This window comes from Otolemur garnettii, unplaced genomic scaffold (assembly GCF_000181295.1).
Source record: "Otolemur garnettii isolate 467f Iridium unplaced genomic scaffold, OtoGar3 scaffold00043, whole genome shotgun sequence".
Classification (NCBI taxonomy): domain Eukaryota; kingdom Metazoa; phylum Chordata; class Mammalia; order Primates; family Galagidae; genus Otolemur; species Otolemur garnettii.
In genome coordinates, this window is record NW_003852438.1 from 11,926,205 (window position 1) to 11,946,331 (window position 20,127).

The window sequence follows — 20,127 nt, forward strand, 5'->3', positions numbered from 1 at the left end:
CCCTCCCCTCCCCCTTCCCTCCCCTCCTCTCCTGTCCCTACCCTCTGCCCCCTCTGCGTCCTCTCGGCCCCTTTACCCGGCCCCATCCCCACTCCCCCGCCCTCACCTGCCCCCGCCGTTTCTCTCTCAGTGCCTGACTTCTGCCTTCCTCACCTCTCTGCTCTGAGTGCTTCGCCCACCCTCCGCCCGCCCTCTCCCCAAGTTCCTTCCTACTTCGTGTGCCTTCCCCTCCTCCCCAAGCTGAGGGAAGCAGTCTGGGTGACAGGGCGCCTTGTTATGAGAGGGAAAGTTTGGAAGCCGCCAATGTGGGGTGAGAGCGATGGTGAGGTTGGGGAGGATACTTGCAGGTTTGAGGGGCGTCTCCACGTATCAGAGGAGAACCTCTCTTGGAGCTAATTTGAAGCCAATGGGATAAGAGGTTCTGAATCTCTTTGCCTTGGGCTTGAGGTAAAATCAGGAGCTTCTCAGGAACCTGGGAGAAGACTGAGCTGTGATTCTGACCTCGCTTAAGACCCGAATGAACTAGATCAGTGATTGTCTGTGGTCAGTCAGTGGAGCCGGCATGGGGGGAGTCCTGCTGGTACCACCCAGCAGGCAGTTGAGCAATTGCCTGGTGACCTGTGGGGCAATCTGTACTTTTTATATGATCTTCCTAGGTAGAGAACAGCAGGAGACAGACACTCTGGGAGACTTCCTAGTGGCCTAGCATTATGGGAATATGCCCACACTCCTGTTTGAAGGTTTCTGATCCTAATGGGACAAAGTGGCCTTGCTCTTCATGTGTCTAGAAATTGGGCTGATTCCTTGGTCCCTGGATGTTGAGGCTCTGACCCTCTGATCCCTAGGGACTGGGCTTGGAAAGGATGCTTGTGGACTCAGCCAGCAGATCCCTGAGCTCTTTATAGGCACTTACCTCATGTTATTAAGGATCTTTCCCTTGAGAGTGCCGTGGGCTGTGGTGCTCGTTTAAATTGAGCAGATTCCTGACAGTCCCATCTCCTTGTGTTGCAGGTGTGGGCTAAGCTGGTGACCCCGGCTTTAGACTGGACCCCACAATGTTTGCAGAGATGTTCAGGTAGCTGTGGTGATATGGCAGAGGATTCCTTCTTGTTCTCCCTCCCAACTCACTGAGGGGTTCCTGTTGGCACTGTGGGGCTACTCCTGAGTTTTCTTGGGTCACTCCACAAGCTTTACCTTCCAGGAGTACTCCCTCAGGTACCCAACCCAGTTTAATCTTCCTAATACCCACGCGGATGTCTGTGTTAACAGGCACGCGGGAGCTGATTACACACAATGAATGGGGGCAATGAGAGCAGTGGAGCAGACAGAGCTGGGGGCCCTGTGGCCACATCTGTCCCCATCGGATGGCAGCGCTGTGTGCGAGAGGGTGCTGTGCTCTATATCAGGTATGAATCTTCATACTTCCCCAAGCTCTGTCACCCCTGCTGTTCTCAGTTGCCTGGGTTTGCCTTCTTCCACCCCTCCTCTCCAGTACCTATTGCTCTCCTTCATTCGCCTGTCTCTGTCAGCCTTTCTGCTCTCTGTATCTCTGGGCCTTTGAGTCCATTCTCCCTCCTTCTGTCTCTTCTTATATCCCTTATCCTTTGCTCTTCCTCTTACCTCATGAACTGTCCTTTAGGAGTGTCTCCTGATTCTCTGACAACTAACCCATGTCCTCTGACCCTATCTTCTCCTAGCCCAAGTGGCACAGAGCTGTCTTCCTTGGAGCAAACCCGGAGCTACCTCCTCAGCGATGGGACCTGCAAGTGTGGTCTGGAGTGTCCACTTAATGTCCCCAAGGTCAGAGTGGTGAGGGGTGCTGGCGAGTACAGGGATAAACCAAAAGACTTAATACAAATCACTGGCTATAGTAACCCTTCTCAGGGTTCCACTCCTTCAGGGTCCCTTACGAGGTTCTACCTCACAGGTTTTCAACTTTGACCCTTTGGCCCCGGTGACCCCAGGTGGGGCTGGGGTGGGGCCAGCATCAGAGGAGGACATGACCAAGCTGTGCAACCACCGGCGGAAAGCTGTTGCCATGGCAACTCTGTACCGCAGCATGGAGACCACCTGCTCACACTCTTCTCCTGGTGAGTATTCTGCCACTTTATGGAAGGAAAACCTAAGGGCCTGGAAGACTGATGGTGGGGGGAGCTCTTTGAGAGAGAGTAAGGAAAAGGATGGAATGGGGTGGGGAGCTGCTTGGTGAGAGGAGGGGATTGGGAGGTTGGGAACCTGTGGGAGATAGGACTGGAGAAGGCAAAGTTCTGGGAAGAAGAGTCACAGGCTGACCCTCCATTTTTCATTTATTGCAGGAGAGGGAGCAAGCCCCCAAATGTTCCACACTGTGTCCCCAGGGCCCCCTTCTGCCCGCCCTCCCTGTCGAGTTCCTTCTGCAACTCCACTTAATGGGGGTCCTGGCTCCATTCCCCCAGAACCACCCTCAGTTCCCCAGGCTTTCCCCCCTCTAGCAGGCCCTGGGGGGCTCTTCCCACCACCAAGGCTTCCTGAACCAGTTCCCTCTGGGAGTAGCAGCAGCCCCTGTTTCCTCCCAAGGGGCAATGCCCCCTCTCCAGCCCCACCTCCTCCACCTGCTATCAGCCTCAATGCCCCATCATACAACTGGGGAGCTACCCTCCGATCCAGCCTGGTGCCCTCTGACCTGGGCTCTTCTCCAGCCCCTCATGCCTCTTCCTCACCACCTTCAGACCCTCCTCTCTTCCACTGTAGTGATGCCTTAACACCCCCTTCTCTGCCCCCAAGCAATAATCTCCCTGGCCCCCCTGGTCCTGCCACTCAGCCACCAGTGTCTTCAGCCACTATGCACCTGCCCCTGGTCCTGGGACCTCTGGGAGGGGCCCCCACAGTGGAGGGGCCTGGGGCACCCCCCTTCCTTGCTAGCAGCATACTTTCTGCAGCGGCCAAGGCACAGCATCCCCCACTACCCCCTCCCAGCACTTTACAGGGCCGAAGGCCCCGTGCCCAGGCTCCCTCAGCTCCCCACTCCTCATCACTTCGTCTATCCTCTCAACGTCGTCCCCGCCGACCCCCAACTGTACTTCGATTGCTAGAAGGGGGAGGCCCTCAAACCCCTAGACGGAGCCGTCCTCGGGCCCCTGCTCCTGTCCCCCAACCCTTTTCTCTTCCGGAGCCATCCCAACCGATTCTCCCTTCTGTGCTATCCCTGTTGGGCCTCCCCACCCCTGGCCCTTCCCCATCTGATGGAAGCTTTAACCTTTTGGGGTCAGATGCACACCTTCCTCCTCCCCCAACCCTCTCCTCAGGGAGCCCTCCCCAGCCCAGGCACCCCATCCAGCCCTCCTTGCCTGGGACCACCAGTGGCAGCATCAGCAGTGTGCCAGGTATGTGAGTGTCACGGAGCCCTCCCTCCCTTTGGTGGGAAAGAGACAGCTAAGGCATTTAGGGGGAACATTTAGAGAGCTCTTCGGGCAGGGAGGTTAGGTTCTTTGGATGCTGGGAGAAAAGGTCTCACCTGAACTGAATTTCTCTCTTCTTTCACAGGTGCCCCTGCCCCACCAGCTGCCTCCAAAGCCCCTGTAGTCCCCAGCCCTGTGCTTCAAAGCCCATCTGAAGGGCTGGGGATGGGGGCAGGCCCAGCCTGCCCTCTGCCTTCCCTGGCTGGCGGGGAGGCTTTCCCTTTCCCCAGCCCTGAGCAGGGTCTGGCACTGAGTGGAGCTGGGTTTCCTGGGATGCTAGGAGCCTTGCCTCTTCCTCTAAGTCTGGGGCAGCCTCCACCTTCTCCATTGCTTAGCCACAGTTTATTTAGTGTGCTGGCTGGGGGAGGACAACCTCCTCCTGAGCCCCTGCTACCCCCACCAGGGGGACCTGGCCCTCCTTTAGCCCCAGGCGAGCCTGAAGGGCCTTCGCTTTTGGTGGCTCCCTTGCTTCCACCACCCCCCTCAGACCTTCTTCCACCTCCTTCTGCACCCCCTAGTAACCTCCTTGCCTCTTTCCTGCCCCTCTTGGCCCTAGGCCCCACAGCTGGGGACGGGGAGGGATCTGCAGAGGGAGCTGGGGGTCCAAGTGGGGAGCCATTTTCAGGTTTGGGAGACCTGCCCCCTCTACTATTCCCCCCACTTTCAGCCCCCCCTACCCTCATAGCTTTAAATTCTGCGCTGCTGGCTGCCAGCCTGGATCCCCCCTCTGGGACACCTCCCCAGGTAAGGATAGGGGGTGAGTGGGTGGTACAGAACAAGTAGAATCAGATGGGGGCTGGGAATCAGAGGCTTTTAGTTTCATGCCTGAGTTCTTCCTTAGGGCCTTTGGGGAGGCCTTAGTTCTTGGCTGGGGGTAGAATGGCTGCAAGAACTGAGTCTGTGTTTAGTAAGTATGGCCTACCTCACTTGAGGTTCCAGTCAGACAGTGAATGTGAAAGTACTAACATTCAGTGACCGTTTCACTCATGGGAGCTTTATAACCATTCTTTCCTTAGCCCTGTGTCCTGAGTGCCCCCCAACCTGGACCACCTACCTCCAGTGTCACCACGGCAACTACTGACCCGGGGGCCTCCTCTCTGGGCAAGGCCCCCTCCAACTCAGGGAGACCCCCCCAACTCCTTAGCCCTCTGCTGAGTGCCAGCCTGCTGGGTGAGTCTGAGAGTACTCTTGGTGTGAGAAAGAAGCAGTAAACTTCGAAGGGTGAATAAGTTGGAGAAGAAAGTCATTGGACCCTGGATAGAGCATAAAAGAAAACAATAGGATCTGCCCAGTCTAATTGGTTTGCCTAGGGAGAGACCCCTGACTCTGCATATTTCTCAACAGGTGACCTGTCTTCACTGACCAGCAGCCCTGGAACCCTCCCCAGCCTGTTGCAGCCTCCTGGCCCTCTTCTCTCTGGCCAGCTGGGGCTGCAGCTTCTCCCTGGGGGGGCTCCTCCACCCCTCTCAGAGGCTTCTAGTCCCCTAGCCTGCCTGCTACAGAGTCTCCAGGTGAGAGTGGGTGTATAATTTGCCAGGGAGAGAACTTTTTCTCAAACTGGAAATTTAAGGCTGAGTTACAGTGGAAGACTGTAGTTGAGACTGAGGTATTATTTTTTGCCAACAGATCCCTCCAGAGCAGCCAGAAGCTCCCTGTCTACCCCCTGAAAGCCCCACCTCAGCCCTCGAACCAGAGCCTATCCGGCCTCCCCTCAGTGCCTTAGCCCCATCCCACAGTTCTCCAGACCCCCCAGTCCCTGAGCTGCTCACTGGGAGGGGGTCAGGGAAACGGGGCCGGAGGGGAGGAGGGGGACTTAGGGGCATTAATGGTGAGGCCAGGCCAGGCCGGGGTCGAAAGCCTGGCAGCCGGCGGGAGCCTGGCCGACTGGCCTTCAAATGGGGGACACGTGGTGGCTTCAATGGACAAATGGAACGGTCCCCTAGAAGGACCCACCACTGGCAGCATAATGGGGAACTGGCTGAAGGGGGTGCTGAGCCCAAGGATCCACCCCCTGCTGGGCCCCATTCTGAAGACCTTAAGGTGAGTAGAGTGATGGAGGTCTGGGCTCAAGGGCTCTGAGAAAAGGCTAGGGCCATGTTGCCTTTTTCTAACTTTTCCTACATACAGAGTCCGTCTTTTCTCAGGTGCCCCCAGGGGTAGTCAGAAAGTCTCGTCGTGGCCGGAGGAGAAAATACAAGTAAGTGTTGTGCTCACCACAGTACTGGCCTTTGCCTCTTTGTTGGACTGGACAATTCTAAGGGTCTACCTAGTAGGCTGGTTTTCAAAAAGAAGATACTTAATTTGAATATGATTAAGGATATTAAGCCTTTACTATCCAAATGTAGAAAGCTTCCCACCCCAACTTCTGAAACTTATTTGGTGCTTGGAGAGCTGTCCCTGATCCTCTATGCCCCTTATTTCAGCCCTACACGGAACAGCAACAGCTCCCGCCAGGACATTACCTTGGAACCCAGCCCTACAACCCGAGTAAGTGTGTGTGTGTGTGGGGGGGGGGATGGGGGGTGGCGTAGGTATTGGCAGGGTGTAAGCGATGAGGCAGGAAGAAAAGAGGGCTAGAGGGACTGGGGAAAAAATAAGACTTCCTAATACCTAATGACTGATCATGTCTTTCAACTTCTCTCACACAGGCGGCTGTCCCTCTGCCTCCCCGGGCCCGCCCTGGCCGTCCTGCCAAAAACAAGAGGAGGAAACTGGCCCCATAACAGCCATACCTGGAGCTGATCTGACCCTGACTGGGGAGAGCTGAGTGCTGAGCCTTGGGAGCCCCTGCCAGCCACCTGCACCTGTGGACAGTGGGTGGGGGCACTACTCCCCACTCAGAGCACAAATGCAAGCCCTTTCCCTACAATCCCATCCTGAGCCATTGCAGGGGGTAGGGAAGTTCACCCCCTCCCCCCCAAAGCCATGTCACTGAAAAGGCCTGGGGGGGGTGGTATATGGCCCTCTCCCTACCAGGCGCTAAGGGGAGAACACCCCCTTCCCCAGGTCTTTTATTTGTTTAAGTTATTTTTGCACAAATGACTTTTATATTTAATTCGACTTCATTGCCTCCCTCTCAAAGCCAGCAGGCTCAGTTTACAAACCTGTGAGCTACTGTTGGCTGCTGCCCTCCTTCCCAGTGAAAGGTACAAAGCAATAAGCATCATGCATCCTCCCCTGACCCCTCCAACGCCCCCTCCCTCTGGCTCAGGTTGCTCAAAGCACAGATCCCCTTTTATCCCTGTCCCCAGGTCTGAAACACATAGCCTCATTTCAAGGTGTAGCCAGGTTTCCCCCACTTTCCTCTGGGATGTTAAAAGGGGGTAAGGGGGCAAAGAGAGCCCTCTGGGCCTCCTCCCATACACACTACACTGCCCCTTCTCCCCCATCAAAACGCTCAGAGACGTTGTGATGATGCGACTGAGGATTATGCAACGCGGTCCAGCCGGAGCGGCCAGCATGACCAGCTGTCCAGGGGCTGCCTCCTGCCTTTTCTTTTGTAAAGACAAGACCCTTGGGAGTTTTAATTCTGTTTTGTACTTGCCCTGTGGGGCCTCCACTGCTTTTCTATGGGAGACACTCTTAATTTAACAGATGAGAATATTTTGAAACTCTGGCTCTGGCTCTGTACTCATTTTTTATTTAGGTTTTTCTGAAGAACAGGTTACAATTCAAAGTCTTCTCATGTAGAGTGACTTAGACTGCCTATCATGCCATGAATGTTGTCTATGTCTCAGTGCTGCCTCTTCCCCAGAAAATACAGCAGAGGCCACACAGAGTACAACAGCATTTAATGGTCACAAACAGTTGTACAGTATTACAAAGCTGTGTTGGAGGATAGGACCCATTCCTTCCCACACTGGGCAAAGCAGTACTGGATGTGAGCTGGCATGTGGCTGGGCTCACATCCTTATGCCCTGGGCCTGAAGAGAGACCACCATCTAATATCCCCCAGCTACTGTTCTGTATTCATCAGCAGAGGGTATAAATCCCACATGCAAGAAGACCCCCTCACCCCCAGTGTCACATGGGACAGGATGCAAGAGTTAGAATGAAGGGAAGACCCTACATAAGCTGTTAGGAGTTCAGAGGGGCAGGGATTATCTAATCCCTGTTCACCATTCCCCACAGTGCTCACTTTCCCAGCTTCTTCATCCGCTCATCAATGCTGGCAAAGTTTCCCTCAACTGTGGCCAGGTTTTCACGCATGGTTGTCTGTACCTACAAAGGGGGAGAGAGGCTTCACTCTTTGGTCCAGTTCCTTGAATGAGGGCCTGAAGAAATTCTCTTAGAGAAGACAAAAAAAAAAGAGAAGATAGCAGCAGAATATGGATGTCTATAGTAGCAGTTTGGTTTTCTTTTGGACAGAGTCTCACTGTTACCCTGGGTAGAGTGTCATGGCGGTGGCATAGCTCACAGCAATCTCAAAATCCTGGGCTCAAGCAATCTTCTTGCCTCAGCCTCCCAACCACACTTGGTTAGTTTTTTCCTACTTTTAGTAGAGACGGAGTCTCACTTTTTGAGATAAGACTAGTCGCCCTGGAGCTGAGTGCCATGGTGTCATAGGTCTCAGCAACCTCAAACTCTCAAGCTCAAGTAATCCTCTTGCCTCAGCCTCCCAAGTAGCTGGGACTACAAGCACCTACCACAACACCCAGCTATTTTTAGAGATGGGGTCTCTTGCTCAGGCTGGTCCCGAACTCCTGAGCTCAGGCCATCTATCCACCTCGGCCTCCCAGAGTGCTAGGGTTATAGATGTAAGCCACTGTGCCAGGCCTAGCAGTTTTCAAAGTACCCCTCGAAGATCATGGACCTAGCTCAGAGTTGCCAAGCAGGCAGGACTCTTTGAGAATTCCCATCCTTACTTCAGCCAGAATAGTTCTTCCATATCTTCTGTGTAAGAAGAGCCAAGTAAGATTTTGTTGAAATGAGAGCTACACAGGCTCAAATTTTTAGCAAACTGCTCTGGAGGAAGAGGATATTGTCCCAGTTCTTTATATATATTTTCATTTATCTTGATGGCCCCTCCAACAGAAATTGAGAACTTGCTATGTGCCAAGCATTACTAAAAGAAAGAAGGAACAAGGAAGATAAGGCTCACTATCCAGGGTCAGAAAGGAAATGGCAGAACCAGGTTGGAGCCTGGCTCCTTATTTCAAACCCTGTATTCTTTCCAGTGTGCTGTGTTCAGAAGCAGCGGGGTAAAGCTAAGCTGAGACTACAAAGAAAAGGATTAGATTTTATAAGAAAAACGTCCACTAACTCCTAACAATTCATCTACCTTCTTTCACCTAATCTACATAACTCTAAGGAAAGCATAATTTTCCAAATGAAAAGACAGATGCTCATAGGTTAAATAAGTTGTCAAAAGTCCCACAACCATTGAAAAGTAGTCTGGAGGCTCAAGGCCTGTAGCTCAACCGGCTAAAGCGCCAGCCACATACACCTAAGGTGGCCGGTTTGAATCCAGCCTGGACCCGCCAAACAACAATGAGGGCTGCAACCAAAAAATAGCCGGGCATTGTGGCGGGCGCCTGTGGTCCCAGCTACTTGGGAGGCTGAGGCAGGAGACTCGCTTGAGCCCAGGAGTTGGAGGTTGCTGTGAGCTGGGATGCCATGGCACTCTATCCAGGGGGACAGCTTGAGGCTCTGTCTCAAAAAAAAAAAAAAAAGAAAAGTAGTCTGGAGATTCAAAGCAACCCCTGCCACAAAAGAATGCTACAAAGTGGGCTAAGGCAGAACCCTAAGAGAGAGCAGGAGAACCTAGTTTGTATGTGCTAGAGAAAGAGACAGCTGGTCAATGAAGAGGTACACACCTGGGTCAAGAGGGTGGCGTTGTCCTTAAGGGAATTAGCAATCATCTGCTGGGTGGTATCCAAGTGTGTCAGGAGCTGACCAAACTGCATGGCTACAAAAGAAGAAAGGGATGGTTAAGGATAGAATAAAAGATGAGGGAGTGGAACAAAGTTGTCCACTTTTCAATTTCTTGTAGCACTGCTGGCAGCTGGCCTCCCACCTTGCTCATGCAACTGCTTGATGGTGACAAGTCTCTGCACCAGCTCAGGGAGTGTGGAGGCGATGGGGCTCCAGCGCTGTATGGCTTCATATAGCTGGTGGACCTGAAGGGACATGACAGGGCCCAGAGGGCATAGTTGAGGCAGCCAGTGACTGATAGCAAGTGGCCAGAGGGGAGCACTGTTCTGACATTCTCAGCTGATGAGAGCTTATGAAGACAGAGACCTGCGTTTTCGGCATGTTCTCGTGCTTTGATATTACTACTTGGAGAACCCAAGGGAATGGAAAGGAGTATGAAGATGGGGAAGGTGTCTTCCTGACCTTGCTTTGCGTATCTGCATCTTCTACAGAGGCTTTATGCTTGGCAATCTCATTCACCTTTCCCAGGACACTCTGAAAACCACATATTTTAAGGTTGATAGTGAGGGCATCTAGGGCTTCCAAGTCTCAACCTCCCCATAATTCAATTCGCTCTCATTTAATACCTGCAGCCGGGCCTCCACTTGGTCCAAAACGGCAAGGTCCAGGGCTCCCACCTTTGCCTGCAAGAGCTCTACAGCCTCCTGAGGGTAGGGTGGGGGCAGGCATCACACAGGGGGAGGGAGAAGCCCATACCGGGGCAGGCATCACAAAGGGGGAGGGAGCAGCCCATTCCACCAGAGTTAATATATATCTACAGACCCAGAAATAATTCTTAAAGCAAAACCAATCCTAATATCTCCTCTGTAATACCAAACACTCAAGTTCCTTCCAAACTCACCATAAGACAGGTTCCCTGTAGTCCTGCAGAAAGGGGATTCTGGTGGAAAGGCAGGGCAGAAATCAGCAGTTGTTGGGTCTCCATTTGATTACTACCTTCTCCCATCCTTCCTAATTGGAGCTAATCCCTGTGAAACCCTTTCCTGACTCCTCCTAGGCTTATATGGAATGCTGTGGACCTTAGGGTTCAGGGCACAGGGTCTAAGGCTCACACCAAGTATAGGAGACACCTGACCTGGGCATCCTGATCACAGCGCACAGTTGCCTCCAGCTCTGTCAGGCGCTTCTCAAGTTCTGCAACCTAGTGGGAAGAAGAAGGTAAGCTTGCCACCTGCCTCCCTACTGACACAGTGAAATCAATAATCATTCCCCTCCACTCCCTGCTCCAAAGGACTCCTTTCCCTGCACCGCATCCCTAGCCACAATCTTAAAATCCTAACTGAAGGCAGATGGGCAAAGGAAGCAGAGAATGAGGAACCAGGAGGAATCACAAGCTTCCCAGCACACTCTTCCCAGGTCTGAGTCCTTGGAGAGAGGCAGGAAAATCTCCAAAGCCACTTCTCCCTGGCTCCCTAACCAACTCCATATGCATACTTACTTTGGCAGCTTGAGAGAACTTGTCCTGCTCAGGCCGAGAATGTAGTTCATAAGTGACAAGACTGCTATCTGGAGGGGTTCCGGTGGTGGGTTTCCCTCCTGAAACTCCTTTGCTTTTCTTTGTTGCTTCTAGCTGCAGCAGTAGGCGCCTAGGTCGAGAGACCAAGTAACATCATGACTTGAAGGCTGAGGGCCAATCACTCTCTCTCACTTGTGCCTCATGGTCAGCATTAAGGAACAGCTGAGCCACCTCTTTCCTTAGCATCCCTGTCAGTAGCTGGCTTAGTCCCTCCACAATCCCAATCAGCAAGGATTTTCCGACAAAGTAGGGCACCCGCTCACTTAGCCAGAGCTCCGTCAGGGTCAGTGAGGTTGACTGCAGCGTCTGGTCCCAGAAGCTTCTCCAGGTGGGAAGCCACCAGCTGCTGCTTCAGCACTGCCAGCTGTTTAGCCAGCACCACAGGGGTCAGCTTCTCCTCAGTGGCTGACTCCTTCACTGCTGTCTGGTATGAAAAGAGTAGACAGTGAGAGAGTGGCAAGAATGAATCAGGAAAAAAAATGGATCAAGACCCTTGGACCAAAGGGTAGTTGTAGATGGAGGTCACTGGGATGGCTTTAAGCACAAGAGACTGCCCACTTGCAGCACCTGAGACAGACCCACGTGTACCTCTAAACTCTGGAAACCCCAGCCCCCTGCCAGGAGCTTAGGGAATCCTTTTCCTACTACTAGAGGTCTTCCTCTACTATGTAAGTCACAGCAGAGATGGGAGAATAGAGTTGATACTTACCTTGATTTTCTCAACTTCACTTGTCAGCTCTTGGACCTCATGGAGTAGTCGCTGGTATTTTTGCTGGGGTGTCTCCTTCACTCCTAAACCCTCTCCAAGCTAGAGAACAAGCAGAGCATAATGTCAGACCTCTCATCACAGGGAGCCTCAAGTATTTATCCAAACCCTAGGTCTAACTCATAAGAGCATCATTTCCAATTCAGAGTCCATAACAACATAGTACAGATGAAATAGAGCTAGCCAGGGCCTAGAGACTCTCCAGAACTCTCAGCTGCATGCTGTTGGGTTTCTCAGAACCCCCACCCAGAAAAACTCAGAATCCTGACTGTTACCTATTTTTTTTTAGACGGAGCCTCAAGCTATCCCCCTGGGTAGAGTGCCACAGCATCACAGCTCACAGCAACCTCAACTCCTGGGCTCAAGCGAGTCTCCTGCCTCAGCCTCCCAAGTAGCTGGGACTACAAGCACCCGCCACAACGCCTGGCCATTTTTTGGTTGCAGCCATCATTGTTGTTTGGCGGCCCGGGCTGGGGATTCGAACCCGCCACCTTAGGTGTATGTGGCTGGCGCCTTAGCCGCTTGAGCCACAGGCGCTGAGCCCTGACTGTTATCTCTTGATCTCCCTCCTGAATGGTCACTAGGTAGGATGACTACACCATTCCCACCAATACACACAACAAACCATCTCGTATTCTCCAGATTCATATCCTGTCCTCTTGGTTTTTCCAATACGATCTGAGAAATCTGCCAAGAAAGAAGATGGAACTGAGGGCCTGATCTAGGTCTCATGATCTCAGGTGACCATGAGAGCTCCCTTAGGAGATCTCCATGAGGGACCCTTTCCCCAGAGCACAAGTCACTAAGACCTGAGGACAGGAAGCTACTTCCCATGCTTGTCCTTTAGGCTTCCCCCAACCCAACTTTCAGCCCAGTCTTACCAAGTCCCTTTGTTCCCACTCTCTTGTCTTTGAACTTGTCATAGGCAGCATTGGGATTGACAATGATGTGCTCCACACTTGTGCTTGTCAGTTCCTCCTGCAGAAACAGGCAATTTAGACCAGTGGCAAACTCATTCTCATCCTAAAACTTCCTCTGTCCCACAAACCCCCAAACTATCAAGAAATTGGGCCCTATTTTTCCAAGGAGAAAGAAAAGTGGCTCTATTCCAAGCTACTGACCCACACTCAACATAAGAAATAGAAGCTTCCTGGTAAATTTGAAGCCTCCGTTGTATATTAACACCCTGATTCAACTGGGAACAGAAGCTGTGTAACCTCCCCACCCTGTCTGTACATAAGCCTCCCCACCCTGCCCTCCCAGTTATCTGGCACACACCAAGCACTCAAAGCAAGAAGCAAAACCTGACCTCTTTTAACCTCCCCCTCCCAAAAGTAAATCTCCTTGCCCGCTGAGCAAGTCCACTTTAAAGCTGAGCTCCCATCCTGGCTGGAGGGAAAGAGGAGGGAAGGCAGACAGACAGGACACTAACTCTGAGTGTGAATCAGGGTTTTACACCTGCTGAAGATAAGATACCACCTCTTAGATACAAAAGTCAGGTGGGCAGAGGGCCTGGCATGAAGCCTAGTTTCCAGGCTATCCTGAGGCCACAGAATTCATGAATAGGAAGAAAAGACAAGGGCATACTGGATTATTTTCTAAGGGACATCTTAGAAGCAACAAACATAAGCAATATCTGCTTGCCAAGAGCACCCTTGGGCGAAATGAAGAGCCCAGACTCCTGTACGGAGAAATTGCAGCACCTGCTTTGCTCCCTGACCCCCTGCTGCACTTTAGGCACTGAGTTCTTCCATAAACAGGGGACACAGCAGAGAAAGGGAAAGAGATTTCACTCTAGAACTTAAGACAGAGAGGCTCCCTCTTTACTAGAGGCTCTCTCTACTTGCTGTTCATATTCCAATTAACTACACTGAGACTGGGCACCCCTGAGCGCATGTCCCTTCTCAACTGTCAGAAGCTGACAGCTCTTGAGAGAGTACTAAAGGAAGGAGACCCAGGAGTCCTTTCTTATTAGTGAAGGCATCTCCACTTTCTACAGGAAGAAGGCAAAATGAGTCTTCTTTTCTTCACCTTGGACAATAATTCACAACAATGACTGCACATTAGAATCACTGAAAAAAAATTTTTTTTAAGGCCTAGGCCCTCTTCTGCAGATTCTGATGTAATTACCCTGGGGCAGGGCCAGCTGATTTTAATCTGTAGCCATGACTGAGAACCTCTCCTGTGTGAGGGTATGTGGGGAGAAGGGGTGAGGGGAGAAATGAAGAGACACCAGAAGAAAGAGCTGCAGAAAGAAGGAAGCTCCTTTCTTCACCTCTGCTTTGCTATTAGTCAGAAAAGGAATCACCGTGGGTGGCGGCTTTAAAAATAAGGGAGGAGAGGGGAAAGGAGAAATATCAAAGTTGATACTTTGATATTTCAACTTTGATATTTCTCTCTTCCTCTGGGAACTGCTGGGCAGAAGAGCAAGATGTACAAATGTATAGATCAGGGGAAAACAAAAGGGCTCAATGTCCTATCTGCCAGTGCCTGGGGAAAGAGACATTTGAGTCCCAAATGATTATCTCTTCAGCCTTGTCTGAAAAGACCTACCAGTCAAATAAATAACTGTGTAGTCTCTGGCCTCTCTCTATAAACGATTTGAGAAGGACTGAAGCTTGGGCTGGACAACCATCTTCTCTAAGTTCATACTCAAGAATATGACACTTCTTCCTGTGAAAGCCCCCACTCAAGGCCAATGAGGTAAAATCCTTTTTGTTTGTTTGTTTGTTTTTAATCCTCTTAAAAAAGAGGAACGGGAGGCATAACCTATAGACCAAAGAAAGAAGTTAATCACAGCTCCTGTTTGTTAAGCCCTGATTACAGGCAGGCACTATGTATATGAGAACCTACTTTTCAATTTATGACCCTAAGTAGGCAGAAGAGAGAAATTAAAACAGGTCAACACACAGAAGGGAAGTCTAGGGCTCTGGACAGCGCTTTCCTTCCACTATTCCCTGATGTGGGAGCACGTCCTGGGCCAGAAGGGCCACCCGACGCTGACATCCTCTTGGAGCCTCTCCAAGGCTGTGGCTCTGGGACACTCTGGTGGGCAGCATACACTCTGGTCCTCCAGTGGCATCTACTTCGCCAGTGTCTCTAAGATCTGGGGCATGGGTTGGGGGCAGTGTCATTACGGTAACTTGTGAGATAGGAAAATGCTGTCAGCGGGGTGTGGAACTGAACAGAGGAATGAAAAGATTTAGTAGAGACAAAAGGATAGAGAAACAACTCCCCTTCATAGCACACCCCGTTAAAAAGCAGATGAAAGGTCAGGCTTCTTACCAGCTCCTTGTGGTTTCCCCAGAGGTGAGAAATCAAAAGAGTTAAAAGGAAAGGGAGGTGGGGGAATGGGGATGAGGGAGGGGAAAAAAAAGACAAAATTGTTATTAGCAAATTGTCACATGCACTACATGACAGTCTTCAAACACACTGCACCACAGGGCCCCAGGGGAGCCTAGCAAAATTTGGAGGGGCCAAGAAATTTCATCTGGGGTCACCACATACTCCAAGAGAAAGAGCATGAGACCCTTTCCTCTCTGGTGGTGAGGATGTCATGAAGCTTTGCCATTAACAGTAGCAATTTAGGATTATCTGAGAACTAGGAGTTAGATGTCACAAGCTAGTGGCATGGGATAGGAAAGTGTGGAAGACGAGGCTGAGGTGAGAGGGAAGCTACAGAAATGGTATAACATGAAGCAGAGATTATGGAGATTCTGAGGACCTGCAGCTGATAGTGGTCCATACTTTGCTAGGGAAGGGTCCCTTTACTAGTTCATGGCCCAAGTCTTCCTGACTCTTGGTTTCTAGTGGTGAAAATTAGACATTTGGATGGCAGAATCAGTTACAGTGTAAGTGCTCATGTGAGTGGTCTGATGACTTTAGGTTAGGCAGAACAAAATGTGTCCAGTACAGATGGTGAGTTCAAGGAAAGATGAAGTACTGAGTGCAGCCCAGTTCTCATTTCCTGATGCCAGAGGAGAGGCAGAGCAAATCCTGGCCCCTCAAGCAGGTTGGCATGTCTATATCCACTCTGAGTGGCTGGTCGCTCACCCTACAGCTTTGAGGGGTCCAGAGCAATTCTGCCATGAAATGCTAGCACAGAGTCAAGAACACATCAAGATTCACAGCTGCCAGCCCATGTGCAGAACACATTCCTTTAACCCTTCACAAGATTCACAGGGGTTGGAGAGTGGACAAGGAAGACGCATAAAGAATATTTCAAGGAGGCCTTATTTTTGTCCAGGCCACATAGATAAGGCACTCCCACTTTCAGGCAAGACTGGTTTAGAACGGCCAGGGGAGGAAATCCAGTGGTATGCCCTGCCTTTCCAAGAGCTCTGGTGATGGGCAGATGGAAGTGTGGAGAGCTGATGGTTATGTGAATATGAAAACCCATGATGTGATAGACAAGTGCTTACTCTCCCAAGATTTCAGCCTGATACTTCTGACCCTCAACCTCTCTGTTCCCTGGCTGATGCCTGGATTCACCTCAGCCAAGACTCTTCTTTTAGCCCACAGTAGGGGTAGCTCCAGGTCCTGTGGTCTAGGCTGGGATGTCTCTGCACAGAGTGGGCATAAGCACTCATGGATGCACACATGCGAACACACAGAAGCACACACACTATACCTTTCTCTGACTTGTCCCACCAAGCTAAAACCACCTTGGGAGAAACTCAAGGAGAGAGGACAATGGGTCATAGGTTCAAGTTCAAACCATAAGGAATGGGCAGAATAGGGAGGAAAGAAAATCAAAGAAAAAGGGCGGTGCCTGTGGCTCAAGGAGTAGGGCGCCAGCCCTATATGCCAGGGGTGGCGGATTCAAACCCAGCCCCAGCCAAAAACTACAAAAAAAAAAAGATAATCAAAGAAAAAAAAGAGTGGTATATTAGTTTACATATAGTATATACCACCTCCAGGTCTATCCTAAGGATTGACTGAGGGATGAGATTTTAGGCATAATTTCTGTAACCTGGAGTAGTAACAGTCACCATGGAAACCTAGTACACAGCAGCCAGTACACAGCAGCTCTTGATTGGAAAATTTCAAGAGCTCTGATCCCAGGTACCAGCTTACTTGGTATATGACCCTCAGGCCCTTCGGTTAATAGAATCCCAGAATTCCCCAGGGCTATTTGGCTAAGTAGTTTTCCCTCAGAGGCAAGACCTCAAGTACTAAGTAAGGCAGAGGAGGTGGCCACTGCTGCTCTCTGAGCCTATTCAGGCTCTATGCCAGCGGTTCTCAACCTGTGGGTCATGACCCACAGGAACTGTATTAAAGGGCTGTGGCATTAGGAAGGTTGAGAACCACTGCTCTATGCCAACACTGCAGCCAGGGGGACTTCAGAACCATGATGACAAGGGAAATGAACAGAGCCACAGAATAAAACTGTCCAGGATGGACCAACATAATGCTGACCATTTTTAAAGGAGGGGCATAGAAACAGACTTATAAAAGCAAAAATAACTCAAGTTATTATCTTAAAATTGCATATAACACCTCCTTACCATCCCATTGCTTCTCTGAAGGCCTAGCATGGGGAAGAGTAAAGGGAGATTTTTTTCAGGGATAACATACATATAGCTAAGAAGTGAGGGTCCTTTGTTCTCCACCCTTGCCTAGAGTAGCTAAAAGTTATTCCATAAAAAACTCTTAATTTCATCTCGGTTTGAGGAGAAAGGCAACCCACCTTCTAACTTTTAGTCCCTAAATGGCTCAGGTTCAAAAGCATTCATAGCCTCCATGTTTCTATCCCATTCTCCATTGGACAGTTTTATTCTGCAGACCTCACAAGGGGAAAAGACAGTGATTCAGGGATTATAGTGTGTTTTGAACCCTTGATTAATGATCTTTAAATATAAGGCCAGCAGGCCCCTTAGCCAGGGACTTACTTGAATTTAAAATGATTAGCTACAATAATAGCACAGTGGCAGAGCATTGCATGCGAGATAGCAGATGAAAAAAAAAACATGCAGAGAAGAAGCATTGAATGGTCTTACTTGTGCAAACTAGTGTCCAGGCAAGGTGGTGAGGAGGGAGGATGGGGGAAGCATTAGGAAAAACTCAGGTAAGTTCAAGTGTGCCAACAGTCAATGAACACAATCAAGCACATTTGTGATATTCTGAACTATAAGGAAGAGAGCCTACTCTTTCTCATCTCAGGCGCATCCAGCAGTGTTTTATTTTTTTGAGAAATGAAGCCTCTGCCCAGGCCCCATTAAACTATGGCTAGCGCTCCTCCGCACCCCTTTCATGGGTTGGGGGTAGTTAGGCCATAAAGATAGAAACTAAACCCTGTTTCTAGTGAGGTTTTCTTAATTTGCTTCCCTTGCTCCAGCAGGTCAAAAGCCATGAGCAGAATGCCTCATGGACCCAAGGCAGGCTATAGGCCTAAAGTGGAGGCAATTCCATTTGGGAATTAGCTTTCCTAACAAGACATTTTAAGAAAAGCCTCCAATCCTAGCATTCTGGGAGGCCAAGGTGGGTGGATTGCTTGAGCTCAGGAGTTTGAGACCAGCCTGAGCAAGAGACCCGGTCTCTACTAAAAACAGAAAAACTAGCCAGGTGTGGTGCAGATGCCTATAGTCCCAGCTACTTGGGAGGCTGAGATAAGAGGACTGCACAAGCCTAAGAATCTGAGGCTGCTGTGAGCTACAATGTCATGGCACCCTACTAAGGGCACTGAGTGAGACTCTGTCTCAAAAAAAAAGTCTCCAATTAAGCCATTGCCCCAATCAATCAGTAGTGTCTGGAATGCATAGTGGTCTTCCCAGACAGAGAAGGCAAGGGCTAGCCTGTGTGGTTCCCTGGCTCATTACTATTTTAGAATAGTTTGTAGAAATCAGGATCATCTATAGTGAATTTTTTTTGTTTTTTTTTTGCAGTTTTTGGCTGGGGCTGGGTTTGAACCCGCCACCTCCGGCATATAGGGCCAGCACCCCACCCCTTTGAGCCACAGGCACTGCCCCCATCTGTAGTGAATTTTAAATCTTTTACTACTTTCCTCCTTTACTACCCTTCCTCCCACTAGAGGAATCATAAAACTTTTATGTTTGGGGTTTTTTTTTTTTTGGAGACAGTTTCATTTTGTGGCCCTTGGTAGAGTGCCTTGGTGTCACAGTTCACAGCAACCTCAAACTTTTGGGCTCAAGCTATTCTCTTGCCTCAGCCTACCAAGTAGCTGGGACTACAAGCACCTGCCACAACACCGGGCTATTTTTAGAGATGAGGTCCTGCTTTGGCTCAGGCTGTTCTCAAATCTGTGAGCTCAGACAATTCTCCCGCCTCAGCCTCCCAGAGTGCTAGGATTACAGGCGTGAGCCACCTCGCTCAGCCATAAAGCTTTTAAGTTAATCTAGCAATTAAGATTTTTAACAGATATTAGAGGACATTATTTTGTTCAGTAACCCAATTTCTTCCACAGTGGAGAAATCAGAGGAAGGAGGTTAAAGGACAGTTAAGATAGATTTGTCTATTCCTTTATGTCTGTCAGTCTGTATGCATTTATTTATTTACAGAGCCACTGTCACCTTGGATAGAATGCCATGGTATCATAGCTCAAAGCAACCTCAAACTCTTTGGTTCAAGTGACGTTCTTGGGTCAGCCTCCCAAGTAGCTAGGACTACAGGTGCCCCCCACAATGTCCAGTTAGTTTTTTCTATTTTTATTTATTTATGTTTTTGAGATAGAGTGTCACTATGTCACCCTCGACAGTGCTGTGGCACTACAGCTCACAGCAACCTCAAACTCTTGGGCTTAAGCGATTCTCTTGCCTCAGCCTCCCAAGTAGCTGGGACTACAGGTGCCCACTACAACATCTGGCTATTTTTTTTGTAACTGTTGTCGTTTAGCAGCCCAGGATAGGTTCAAACCCACCAGCCCTGGTGTATGTGGCAGGTGCCCTAACCACTGAGCATGAACACCAAGCCAGTTTTTTCTAATTTTAGTAGAGACAGGGTCTCACTCTTACTCAGGATGGTCTCTAACTCCTGAGTTCAGGCAATCCTCCTGCCTTGGCCTCCCAGAGTGCTAGGATTACAGGCGTGTGCCACCACACCTATTTATTTTTTTCTTTCTTTTTTTTTTTGAGACAGTCTTGCTCTGTCACACTGCATACAGTGCAATGGCATGATCATGGCTCACTGCAATCTCAAATTCCTGGCTCAAGCAATCCTTAGACTCAGCCTCCTGAGTAGCTAGACCGCAGATGTACACCACCACACCTGGCTAATTTCTTCTATTTTTAGTAGAGACGGGATCTCACTCTCACTCAGGTTGGTCTCTAACTCCTGAGCTCAAGCAATCCTCAGCCTTAGCCTCTCAGAGTGCCAGGAGCCACTATATTCAGCCAACTATTCCTTTACATAGAAATTTGGAGACCAGGGCAGCGCCTGTGGCTCAAAAAGGGTAGGGTGCCGACCCCATAAGCCAGAGGTGGTGGGTTCAAACCCAGCCCCAGCCAAAAAAAAAAAAA

The 20,127-nt window shown here is 50.2% G+C and overlaps 2 protein-coding genes across 7 annotated transcripts in view; one reads left to right on the forward strand and one right to left on the reverse strand.

Moving 5' to 3' along the window:
• The first annotated feature begins 133 nt into the window (after positions 1 to 133).
• On the forward strand, positions 134 to 7,053 carry MBD6 (methyl-CpG binding domain protein 6). Of its 4 annotated transcripts, XR_001161324.2 has the most exons (15): positions 134 to 310; positions 1,012 to 1,075; positions 1,270 to 1,406; positions 1,698 to 1,800; positions 1,928 to 2,090; positions 2,316 to 3,362; positions 3,523 to 4,181; positions 4,454 to 4,607; positions 4,782 to 4,948; positions 5,064 to 5,477; positions 5,582 to 5,634; positions 5,861 to 5,924; positions 6,086 to 6,254; positions 6,520 to 6,583; positions 6,839 to 7,053. XR_001161324.2 is itself a non-coding variant. In XM_012805562.2 (13 exons), the coding sequence occupies exons 3-13, from the start codon at positions 1,294 to 1,296 to the stop codon at positions 6,158 to 6,160; spliced, it is 3,012 nt and encodes a 1,003-aa protein (XP_012661016.1). In that variant the 5' UTR covers positions 134 to 310; positions 1,012 to 1,075; positions 1,270 to 1,293; the 3' UTR covers positions 6,161 to 7,053. The 4 variants fall into 4 exon arrangements, 1 of the variants encoding a protein (XP_012661016.1); XR_002773573.1 differs by having other exon boundaries at positions 6,520 to 7,053; XR_002773574.1 differs by having other exon boundaries at positions 6,086 to 6,583; positions 6,839 to 7,052.
• Positions 7,054 to 7,211: 158 nt separating this feature from the next.
• DCTN2 (dynactin subunit 2) overlaps positions 7,212 to 20,127 on the reverse strand; it is an 18,170-nt gene continuing 5,254 nt past the window's right edge. For 2 of the 3 annotated variants that reach the window (XM_003790569.3, XM_023513546.1), the window contains 12 exons: positions 12,535 to 12,631; positions 12,279 to 12,340; positions 11,597 to 11,695; positions 11,151 to 11,311; positions 10,810 to 10,957; positions 10,447 to 10,512; positions 10,213 to 10,251; positions 9,938 to 10,015; positions 9,774 to 9,845; positions 9,454 to 9,556; positions 9,254 to 9,345; positions 7,212 to 7,658 (listed from right to left, as the gene is read on the reverse strand). In XM_003790569.3, the coding sequence (XP_003790617.1) occupies positions 7,572 to 7,658; positions 9,254 to 9,345; positions 9,454 to 9,556; positions 9,774 to 9,845; positions 9,938 to 10,015; positions 10,213 to 10,251; positions 10,447 to 10,512; positions 10,810 to 10,957; positions 11,151 to 11,311; positions 11,597 to 11,695; positions 12,279 to 12,340; positions 12,535 to 12,631 (1,104 nt within the window). In that variant the 3' untranslated portion in view covers positions 7,212 to 7,571. Of the gene's footprint in view, positions 7,659 to 9,253; positions 9,346 to 9,453; positions 9,557 to 9,773; positions 9,846 to 9,937; positions 10,016 to 10,212; positions 10,252 to 10,446; positions 10,513 to 10,809; positions 10,958 to 11,150; positions 11,312 to 11,596; positions 11,696 to 12,278; positions 12,341 to 12,534; positions 12,632 to 14,938; positions 14,945 to 20,127 lie in introns of all 3 variants that reach the window. The other variant, XM_023513545.1, reaches the window with a different exon arrangement.